The sequence below is a fragment of the Equus przewalskii genome, chromosome 19 (genome assembly GCF_037783145.1).
Source record: "Equus przewalskii isolate Varuska chromosome 19, EquPr2, whole genome shotgun sequence".
In the NCBI taxonomy this organism is placed as follows: Eukaryota; Metazoa; Chordata; class Mammalia; order Perissodactyla; family Equidae; genus Equus; species Equus przewalskii.
In genome coordinates this window covers 27,330,091-27,341,330 of record NC_091849.1, presented here as the reverse complement: position 1 = coordinate 27,341,330, position 11,240 = coordinate 27,330,091, and the positions used below count along the sequence as shown (strand labels likewise).

Here is an 11,240-nt window from a genome sequence, read left to right as displayed (position 1 = left end):
AGTAGAGCAGAATTCACCTTTCTGTCTTGAAATCATGGTAGAGCTCCAACGTGTTGCAGATTCCTCTCTCCACTCTTCTCTCAGATACCAACCTCTCTACACTCTCCTGTCTTTTCTGGACGGAAGAGGAGCCAGCAGCAATGAAATAAGATTTTAGAATCTTTATTTGTAGTACTAATTCCCTCAGCTCTTTTCCATAACTCAGTAGCCAGAGCCCTGTATTTCTGTCAAGAGCTCCCCAGAACTATAGTCTATATTCTCCCACCCCGGGAAGGTGCCAAAAGCCACAGCATATGTGGCAGTACAATCCTGGTTATACTACTATATACTACTATCTCCTCCAAATTCTAAGGTTTAGATCAATTTGAACAACTTTCCTCATCTCTAACACCAACTCTTTCCTAATTTACTTCTACTCCCCTCCTGTCTTTTTTTTTTTTTAAAGATTTTATTTTTTCCTTTTTCTCCCCAAAGCCCCCCAGTACATAGTTGTATATTCTTCGTTGTGGGTCCTTCTAGTTGTGGCATGTGGGACGCTGCCTCAGCGTGGTCTGATGAGCAATGCCATGTCCGCGCCCAGGATTCGAACCAACGAAACACTGGGCCGCCTGCAGTGGAGCGCGCGAACTTAACCACTCGGCCACGGGGCCAGCCCCGTCCCCTCCTGTCTTATTTGAATCTCTGGATGTTGGCTTCTTGCCTTGTATGCTCTTCTGGTTGTTTACTTCCTGGCAGAAGTAAATCTGGACATAGATTTTGGCCTCCATATTGGAATGCCACCATTGTGTATGCCTTCTTGTTTGAGATGACTCTAATTTTGTTGTGTCTTGATTTTTTAAAGGAATGTTCCAAAAGCACTTTTCTGCAGTGCATTGCTCAAGCTATTCCATTCCTGGGCTTAGCTTACCTCCTCTTGTGGAGAATCATTAACTAGGGTTGATGATGTCTCTCTTTACCTGAATCTTCCTCTCCAACCCCCTCCCCCTGGCTCTGTAATTATGGTTATTTCCCAAGAGAGTCTTTTTTTCTATCTCCATTGTTCTAGACTAACCCATTTATCAGCCTCACCCAAATTCTGCTCTTTTGGGTTGACTTTGGCAGTCAATGGCAGACGTACATTCCCAGGCTCACAGAAAGCACACACACAGAGTTGAAGATCATATGCAGAACAGCAAGCCAGAGAATGAGAGAGAAAAAAAGAGACACTGGTCTTTCAGTCATTCATCTCACCAGTGTTTATTTTTCATTCAATGTTTTTCATGTTTTGCTATTTCCTTAGCATTTCCATATGAATTTGAGTTCTTTACATTAATAGGTTTTCCCTCTTGTGAATTCTCTGATGTTGACTAAGGTGTGAGCTCTGACTGAAGGCTCTTCCACACTCACTACATTCATAGGGTTTCTCTCCAGTGTGAATTCTCAGGTGTCGAATAAGGTGTGAGCTCACTCTGAAGGTTTTCCCACATTCACTACATTCATAGGGTTTCTCTCTGGTGTGAATTCTCTGATGTAGGATAAGATGTGAGTTCAGGCTGAATGCTCTACCACATTCTTTGCATTCAAAGGGTCTTTCCCCAGTGTGAATTCTCTGGTGTCTAATAAGATCTGAGCTCCCCCCAAAGCCTTTCCCACACTCATTACATTCATAGGGTCTCTCTCCAGTGTGGATTCTCTGATGCCTAATAAGCTTTGAGCTGTGTCTGAAAGCTTTCCCACATTCATTACACTGATGCGTTTTCTCTCCACTGAAAATTGCTGCATGTTTAATAAGATTTGGGCTCTTCAGAGATTTTCTGTATTGATGGATTTTTTCTCCAGCATAAATTCTTTGATGCTTAATAAAATCTGAATTCCATTTGAAACTTTGGTCATAGGTACTGTGTTTACAAGATTTCTGGTGTGTAAATTCATTTGTGTTCAGATTTAAGCTTCTCTCAGAACATCCATCATGGCTTATTATTTCACCTGTAAGTGTATTTTTGTGGGTGAGGATTTTACTAAAACCTCCATCCTGAGCAGATGATGGTCTCCAAGACTCCTCTGGTTCTTTTTCCCAGTGCCTCTTTATCTTGCCTGCAGACTTACAGATGTTTTGAGACTCAGCAGATCCTTCTGACATGAATCCTGAAATTCTTCCTGATATAATTCTCTGCGATTCCATTTTTTCATAAATGTCCAACTTTGGCATGGATCCATTGTTTTCACTCTTATTATCTAAAATAATGAAAAAAGAAAGAGGTAAATACCTGTTTGATGAGCTGGAAGAACAGAAAATTTTGAGGAATGTACAATACAGTTACATATTGGCACCTCACTTGGCCACTCTAAAAATGTGCCCTTTCAAATGAAAGGAGTGATAGACAAGGACACAAAAGAAAGAAAAATTGTTAAAAGCAAGTATATATGCAGTGGTTTGCAGAAAGAGGAAACAGACATTCAAGGAGGAACAGACCAAATAGAAAAGACTGGGAATAGGAACATCACCCACAAGAATGGAGGGGGAGACAAAGTAAGGAGAAAGAACTATGCAATATGACGGAGAACTTTGAATCTATGATAGATTTCCAGTGGTAGGTTTAGAGGGAGAAAGAGAGGCACCATATCAAAGAAAGCAGAAGAGGATATAGATGCAAGGAAAAAGTAAAGCTACAAATGACCCTGAGGTATGTGTATGTCAAGAAGAAAACCTCCATCCGTCTATCCATCCAATCCAACCTTCCATTTTTTCTTCATCTTCCATGCTTAATCAAGTTCTATCACCACTTTCTGCTAAATGTCCCCTATATACATTCCTTTCTCTACATTTCTCTTACTATCATCCTAGTCAAGAACCTCATCACTTCCTTTCTAGATGACTGTAACAGCCTCCTTGCTGTTACTTCTTAGCCATCATAAATACTCTTACCAGACTGTCATTAAACCCTGTCATCCTCTTACACTCTACTCTTTTCTTGCACAACACATCCGAATTCATCAGGCTGGTTTCCAGGACCCACTTATTTAGTCCTCATAATTCCTTCCTTTTAGCTCACGAATCCATAGTGTGCTCATGACTCTATATTGTGCTGGAGTCAAGCAGCCCCTCTTTTATATAGGGTTTCCTTTGTCTAGAATAAGTTAGGGCAGGACAGGGGGTTAAGCAGTGCTGGTCTTAGGGTGGGAAAAATTTACAATTTTAGATGGGGTGGATAGAAATGTTTCCAGAACAACCTTGAAAGCAGAATTTGGGTATTTTTTTAAAAAATTACTGTAATTTGTTCTTGGGTTTATTTTTGGGACCATTCACCCCTAAAGTGATACTGAATCTATGAACTTTTTAAACAGATCAGTTTTAGGACAGTGATAAGTATTCTATGGAGGTAGTCAGAAGTATGGCCAATTCTATAAAACCGTAAGAGAGCTTTGGAAGACCAAAATTACATAAAAACAGCAACAATATGGATCTTATTCTATGTATCTGTGAATTATATTCTATTTATGAGTATATCATAATGTATCTGCCTCTCTCTTCCTCTACCGTTACACGTACTTCTCTATTAACATGTTTCTGTCCATGTGCTGCTTCTTCTTTTGCTTCTTTTCTCATTCCCTGACATTTTCTTGACTCATTCATTTCTCTTTCTTTTAATTTGCTCATAAAATAAAAACAACCTGTGTTTTGGAAACATTCAAGATAAAGAAAAAATGGAAAAATGGAAATATTCTGGATAAGGAACAAAATTATTTTTTCTAATTGGTTAATGAGACATAGAAAAAAAAGGTTCTCTCCTTCTCACTGGGTAATAAAGGAAAGGACATCTACAGCGACTCAGACTAATCTGAGAAGGGAGATTTACTGTCACACTGCTTTAGTGACATGCACCGCAAAGAAAACTGCCCCTTACCACAGTCCATTATGAGCTGGGGTTCTGAAGAACCAGGAAGGGCCTTGGCGTCCACTGGCTGGAACTGGACATTAAGTGCTGGTCCAGAAGGTGTCACCTTTCTCCTGAATATTTCTTGTCCATGTCCATGGACTGGAATCTGAGAAAAAGAAAGTATATTTGGGCTTATGAGAGAATCTCTGTTGGAATTAAATATCTTCCCAAAACAAAGAGAACTTCCTGTAGGAATACAAAACTAGGGAAGAAAGAATTAAGTCTGATTCAATTGTAAAATGTAGTATAGTACCAAACAGAGAGGAAAGGAGATATAAATGCACACTGAACTAAGAGCTCCTGTAAGTCTCACTAGATATTCAATCTCAGGCTCTTTTCTCCCATTGTGGGACTCCATCCATTCTGGAGGTCTTAGATCTCCCATCCCCTCTGTACCTGGAGTACTGCTTCATCAGTGCCTCTCTCCAGATCTTCCAGTATGGTCACTGCCTCTTCTCCACTCTCTGGGTAATGTTTACGCACCCAGGCCTGCAGATCCCCTGGCAGGATGGTCAGGAACTGCTCCAGCACCAGCAGCTCCAGGATCTGCTCCTTAGTGTGGGTTTCTGGCTTCAGCCACTGACAGCAGAGCTCCCGGAGCCGGCAGAGGGCCTCGCGGGGTCCAGGGGAATCCTGGTAGCAGAACTGCCTGAAAAGCTGCCGGCAGAGCTCTTGCCTGAGGGGATCACTTCTCTGTAAGCAAGTGTCCTGCTGCCAGACAAAATCTTCCTCCTCTATCTTCACTATCAGAAGTCCTTCATCTTCCTGAAGGTTCTGAGCTGAAGCTTTCTTTGATCCTGTTGTCATCTTCGAATAGAATATATTATCAGAAAACACACTTCTGCTTTGTGAAGGGTCTTATTTAGTTTCAAGAACTCTCCTGAGGGGTAAAAAAATTATTATTACTCTCTAGGAAGATGAAAGATCACACATAGAATTAGCCATTCTCCATTACACAAAAATTTCCTGGGCATTTCCTATGCGTAAAAGCACTGAAATACCTGCTTTGTGGAATACAACTGTTACATAATTTCTACCTCAAGGCAGCTTAAAATTTCAACTAAAAAATAAGGTTACTTAAATTAGAAATATTAAATATAAGGCAATACAAATATAAGGCAATACTAAATGTTAACATGCAACATGCAATTAAATTGTATCTAAGTCATAAAGACAATAAGGATCAAAAGAGATAATGATAGAAGTACTTCATAATGTTGGAAGATGGAAAAGCGCACAGTAGGTTGCATGGTCAGGGAAGCTTAATTAAAAAACTAACTTCTGAAACAATTAAAAAACTAACTTCCGAAGAATGGAAAGGATTTGACTAGGGTGTGGGAAAGAGAGAAATAGGAAATTATAAGCAAGGAAACAGCCTGAACAATTGGTTAATGGCAGGAACACGGAAGTGGGGAACTGGGAAGTTCAGCAGGTTTGCATCAGGAAATTACAGAGGAAAGGCTGAGGCCTTACTGCAGAAAGCCTCAACTGTCAAGTTTATGAATTCAGAGTTCATCTTTTAGGCACTGGGGAGCCAATGAAAGTTTTTGAGAAGAATGACCTGAAAGATACTGTTTGTGGAGATTAACACATTGTTCATTTCTAGGATGGACTGCAACATGAAAAGACAGAAACAAAAAGAGGCCACTGTACTCATACAAGTGTGAGGAAAATAGACGCTGAGAATGTTATAATTATCTATTCAGAATTTATAACCAGGATTACTTATAAATCTCTTAAATAATAAAATAGGACAAATATTCTTGAGAGCCAGATGTTAATAATTTCAGTCAGTATAACTAGCTCCCTCCCCAAAAGTCCCCAGATAGGTTTCCTTTTTTTTTTTTAGGAAAGTTAGCCTTGAGCTAACATCCATCGTCAATCCTCCTTGCCTGGCATCCGAGATCCGGACCAGGGAACCACGGGCCACTGAAGTGCAACACGCGTGGTAACCGCTACGCCACCGGGCCGGCAACCAGATAGATTTCCTTTTGTCCCAACAGTTTCTTCTCTGCCTTCCTAGTTTCATGGCTTAGTCTGTGGTTTGGACATTGAGGCCTATCATCTCACCAATAAAATATAATAAACCAGCCTTCTGTGAGTCTTGTTATTGAGTATCAGTTCCTCAAGTGTTAGCAGCAGTGGGAATGGTCAGTCTGGTTTCTGAACTGAAAAACTGAATAACAGGAATTTAGAGATGAAGTCCTAGAGGACAACAGCAAAGGCAAATATCAATTCCTCCGGTCCTTCTATTAGACCTATCACCACGTTGACTACTGACTGTTCACTCACATGTGCTTTTAGAATCTTAGCACAAGCAAAGCCCTGGGCTAGAGGTCGTATGGCAGTGGTTTCCAAGAAAGTCTGAGTTCAGAGCTGGGCTCGCTGCCTGATCATTACGTGGGAACTTCGTTACAAACAGATGCCTGGGATGTTGACTGGGTTAGTATGGGGGACGCCTGGAGAATCTGTCTTCTGAGGTACGGCTATAAGGAATTAAACAAAAAGTGTTTGAGTTTGCAAAGAGTTTGCAAAACATTCAGAAAGAAATGACATAAAACAAACATGGATATAACATTTAAATAATGAAACGTTTCACATGGCACATTGAAAATGCTTCATAACTGTTGAACGCTGAAGTACTAAAGTTGTAGAGAGACAACAGCCAAACAGTTCAGAGGTAGGGAGAGAATGTGTGTGTATGTGTGCAAATGGTAGCAAATATTCCCTAGAGGTGGTGGGGCTTAAACTGGTCAATAAAGGATGAGTAGGATCCAGAAAGGCAAAAAGGAAGGGATAGAAGAAAAGCTTAGAAAGCAGGAACGAACAGCAGATTGATGGTGAGACCATGCTGCAGGCTGTAATAATTCGAACGACTAAGAATTCTACTGCCTCAGTTACGGAATTCATCAACTCTACCCTGAGTTGCCAATACATAATATCTGTGAATACAATACATATCACCTTGTTTTATTTTTAGTTGTTTGGCTGCTTTTCTTCATTAGTTGACTAGAGCTCCATGAGGTTAAGGACCATGCATTATTACTATTATTTTTAAGTTCTCACATTTGTCGATTTGAATAAAATCAATAAAAGCGGAAATTAGGAAAGTTTGAGATGCTTTGTGTTTTGGATATTCTGTCTTAAGGAGACATCAACTTGGAAAAACATTTCCAACAGTTATTATGAGATTTTAAGGGAAAGGAGCTAGGAATGGAAATATAGATTTAGACAAGATCCATGGAAAAGGCAGTTGAAGACAAATATGGGGATCAACTCTCCAAGATTATGAAATGAGGATCACAGGATCAGACTGAACCTTGGAAAAGAGAGTTCGGGTATAAGTAAGAACAAAATTTAGCAATGATAGAGGGTGAAATAAGGGGGCTAGTGCTATGATATATCAGAGAGTCTCAATCCTTCATAGTTTACGGAGACTTTCTTTTGATATAGAAATCTAATTTCACTTCTTATTATGTTTGCTGGATGTGTGAAGTGCTTACCTAGTAGTGTCCTAATACTTTATGGACATTACCTCATTCAGCATAGGAAGATGGACCTACATAATCCACAATTCACTTACATTTCCATTATCATGCTAAGTGGCTGGGTCTACAACATATGTTATCACCTCAGATAGCTTAAAGTTCTGTCTCCAGGTGTTTCATCACTTCTGATCCACTTAAAACAGTCCACAACCGTGGAGAGAATTATCTAGTCCTCAAGGATGTGCCATATTTCCCCTAAAGATGGTTTTTAAATGTCTTACTAACTTCAAGCTAATAAACACTTATTGAGCATCTAGTGCTTTACAATCATTATGTTGGGGAGAGTTACAAAAAAGCTAAGCAGATATGTAAACAAACGCCATTAGAACTGAAAGGAAGGCGTAATTATGTTCAGAAAGGTGCAGGTTCGACGAAGAGCAGGGTTCCTGATGGCTTAGCGGGTCTCTGGTGTGTATGCTTGGGTTGAAGGAGGACGGGGGAACAGTTTTGTCGGTGGAGGGAGGGAAGTTGGGGGAAATCTAGTAGAGACCACAGAGCAGAGCAGGGGATTCAAAGTGCGTGTCGGGGAAGGCTCCCACGGCACCTTGTGTTTCTCACATGGATGCACTTTCCACCGTCTTGTAATTGCCTACTTTGCGGTCTGTCTCTCGTTCGAGAACGATGGCAGGGGCTCAGCGTTGGTTTCACTACATCCCCAGCACACAGGAAATACTAAATATTTACTGTGTGATAAATTTCACGAGGAGGCGGGGGCTATCCCCACTTTTTCTATGAAAAGGCAGTTACTCCTCCCATGAGTAGCAGGCATCGGGGCCGGACTCCGGCACAGCGTCTTACGGCAGAAAGCGGCCGAACCGGAAAAGATACCACCCTTCCCCGTCTCGCCCGACGGGGTCAGGCCACTCCTCACAACCAGGACCCCAGATATCCGCCAGCAGAACTGCCATCGGCTCCCGGAACCACGCCCTCTACGCCCTCAACGATGACGTAACGCGCGGCGGGGGTAACTATGGAAACCACACTACCCTCTCGAAATAGGCGGGCGCGAATGCCTTCCCAACGCTGAACCTAGTTCCGCCTTTCCTCGGGATTCCTCTAAGGTCCGCGGTCCAGGTCGACACAGGATTGCTACAATCCCGTATAGAACATAGTAGGGACTGGGTGTTTGGAGGGGACAAAGGGCTGGACACCTGGGTCCCCAAATCCGGACTCACCTCTCTTACAGGGCTGGTTCCGATCGGACACTTCCGGTGGAAGGACGGCTCTGCACCGCCTCAAGGCTTCCTTCCACAGAGACTCTTGAGTCTGCGCAGAAGACAGGCTGGCTTTGGACTACAATTCCCAGAAGCCTCTTGGCTTTCTCAGCGCTCAGACTCTGTGTCCCTGGCGTTTTCACCGCTATCCTAAAATTCACAGACCTTGAAGGAGGAGGAGTCTTTTCTGCACTTTGTAGTAGTCAACTTGGCTCTACTGCGCCCGTGCGGCCTGTCCTCAACTTCAGTCTGGGGCAGTGAAATTGAAGCCCACGCAACAGGCATGCAGCTCAAACTTCACCGTTGCAAAGCCTTTCTGGATTTACGGGAAGCCTTTTGCCGAACCCTTGATTCATCCCCCAACTCCGATGAAAAGCAGATATACAAAACGGGATTAAGCATAACCCTGGCTCAAGACGTCTGTGCCTGGCCCTAAAATGTGAACATTTTTTTAAAGATTGGTCCTGAGCCAATATCTGTTGCCAATCTTTTTTTTTTCTTCTTCTCCTCAAAGCCGGCCAGTACATAGTTGTATATTCTAGTTGTAGGTCCTTGTATGAGCTGCCTCAGCGTGGCTTGTTGGGTAGTGCTAGGTTGGCGCCCAGGATCCAAACCTGGGAAAACCTTGGGCGTGAAAGTGGAGGGCAGGGACTTAATCACTGGTCCACTGCAGGCCCCATCGAACACTGATTCCATTTCCCAACCTGGAAGAACTAGAACATTCACAATAACTTAGATTTATACTCTTTCTCTCCTCACTTTCCCTACCTCCTCTCATCTGAGGTAACCACTGTTAACACATTTTGTGTTTATCTTTCCCTTTTTAAAAAGATATTTCTATTAGATACGTATGTATGGGCAAACCAGTGTATGGTTTTAGTTATTTTTGATGTAAAAGGCATCACGTCATAGACTATCTGATATTTGCTTCTTTTCCTTCAACAATGTTACTAAGGTTTATCCGTATTGTTGAATTAAAATTAGTTTTCACTACTGCATAATATTCCAATTGTGCATATCACATTGCATTCAACCATTCTCCTAAAGATGGGCCAATACACTGTTATCTCTATAGACTATTGTCTCTCTTCTGGATTGCTGCCATAACCTCTTAAGTGGTCCCTCTGCTTATATCTTTGTCCCCCACAGGCTGTTCTCAATAGAGAAGCTGGAGTGGTACTGTTGAAGCATAAGTTCTATCATGCTACTGAAGGGTAGAAGAAATTACCTCCTCAAAATATACTGCTTTGATATGTTGATGATTTTGAGCTGTAGGCACTTAAAAAACAACAAATGCAGAGAGAAGCTTTCTCTGAACTCCCCTCATTCCTGCCTACAGACAGATCTTCCAAAAAAGAGCAAAATTGTCATAAATTCCCTCTCCTTGAGTTTCATCAACCAGTCAAGATCGACTCTTATCAGAGTATAGGAGACATTGCACCCAGGCAAATTTTGTCATAAACTATCAGACCTCCATTTATTCTTCTAAGGGCCCATTCATCTTTCCTAAAAATCATTTACTCTCTTGTAGGAGGCCTGCATTCACGCTCCTCTTTCCCTGTTAATATTGGAATTCTAAAGCCATTTCTTTAGTTACTCATTTTTTTCTGTGTGTCTCCCATGTATACATAAGGTATACAGGTTAATGAACTTCTGTTTATTTTTCCCTGTTAATTTGTCTTTTATTATGAGGATTTCAGCTAAGAACTCAGAAAGGTAGAGGGAAAATTACTTTTTCACCTCCTATACTAGCCCTTTAAAACTTAAAGCCTTTAAAGCTTAAAACCTTTTAGTAGCTCCCTATTTTATTCAGGGTGAAACCCAAAGTCCTTAAAATGGCTTATAAGACCCTATATGAGCTGTACGCTATGTATCTCTTATTACTCTCTCCTTTGCTCATTCTGCTTCCTCATCCCCAATGGGCCTCCTCCTTCTCCCTGGAGTACAAAGGCATGTTCTTGCTTAGGTCCACAGTTCCAGCTGTTTTCTCTGTCACAAGTATGGGCTTGGCTAAATTCCTCACTTTCTGCAGATCTTTACTCAAGTCATACCTCCTCAGTGAGACGTATCTTGCCCCCTCACATCCGTCTTCCCTGTTCTACTTTTTCATGCTATGTAATTTATTTTATTTATTATGTCGATTGCCTCATATGCTAGAATGTACAATATTCGAAGTAATGGTTCTTTTCTGTGTTGATAACTACCATATCCAAACACCTATAATAAGGCCTGTCATGAAATATACTCTCAATAAATATTTGTCAAATGAATGGGTATTTAGAGTATTTCCATTAAAAAAAAATTACAAGCAGTGCTTCTATGAATCTTGTATATGGGTAAGAGTTTCTCTCAGAAGCAGACTTGCCGGGTGTCAAACTTTGTTAGACCGGGTGGTCGTCTAATTTATACTCTCACTGTCCATGTTTAAGCAGTCTTGTTTATGCATACTTTCTTCAAAATTAGTTTGACAGACTCCTTAATTTTTACCAATTGAATGGGTGTAAAATTTGGTCTTTATATGTCTGTGTCTGATTAGTAGTGAGACCAGACATCTCTTAATA

General features: G+C 41.3%; 1 protein-coding gene and 1 long non-coding RNA gene across 9 annotated transcripts; one reads left to right on the top strand and one right to left on the bottom strand.

The window, feature by feature from the left end:
- Positions 1-1,211: 1,211 nt before the first annotated feature.
- ZNF165 (zinc finger protein 165) lies at positions 1,212-8,759 on the bottom strand. Of its 8 annotated transcripts, none has more exons than XM_070585188.1 (5): positions 8,010-8,619; positions 5,810-6,403; positions 4,314-4,797; positions 3,885-4,023; positions 1,212-2,214 (listed from the first exon to the last, which is right to left on the bottom strand). In XM_070585188.1, exons 3-5 carry the CDS (start codon positions 4,722-4,724, stop codon positions 1,304-1,306), a joined length of 1,461 nt encoding a protein of 486 aa, XP_070441289.1. In that variant the 5' UTR covers positions 4,725-4,797; positions 5,810-6,403; positions 8,010-8,619; the 3' UTR covers positions 1,212-1,303. The 8 variants fall into 8 exon arrangements, with proteins under 8 accessions (XP_070441289.1, XP_070441292.1, XP_008506650.1 ...); XM_070585191.1 differs by lacking the exon at positions 5,810-6,403 and adding an exon at positions 6,882-6,926 and having other exon boundaries at positions 8,294-8,405; XM_008508428.2 differs by lacking the exons at positions 5,810-6,403; positions 8,010-8,619 and adding an exon at positions 8,641-8,759.
- On the top strand, positions 8,204-10,949 carry LOC139077449 (uncharacterized). Its single transcript, XR_011529990.1, has 2 exons — positions 8,204-8,526; positions 8,652-10,949. It is a non-coding gene; the product is annotated as an uncharacterized lncRNA (long non-coding RNA).
- The last annotated feature ends 291 nt before the right edge of the window (positions 10,950-11,240 follow it).

Bases quoted from the DNA above. Each gene is read 5' to 3' on its own strand.
- ZNF165 (XM_008508428.2), bottom strand. From the start codon at position 4,724: ATGACAACAGGATCAAAGAAAGCTTCAGCTCAGAACCTTCAGGAAGAT. The intron at 4,024-4,313 runs GTACAGAGGGGA...TCTTTTTCTCAG, and splicing joins CTGATGAAGCAGTACTCCAG to ATTCCAGTCCATGGACATGG. The intron at 2,215-3,884 runs GTAAGGGGCAGT...TCATTATTTTAG, and splicing joins CCAGCTCATAATGGACTGTG to ATAATAAGAGTGAAAACAAT.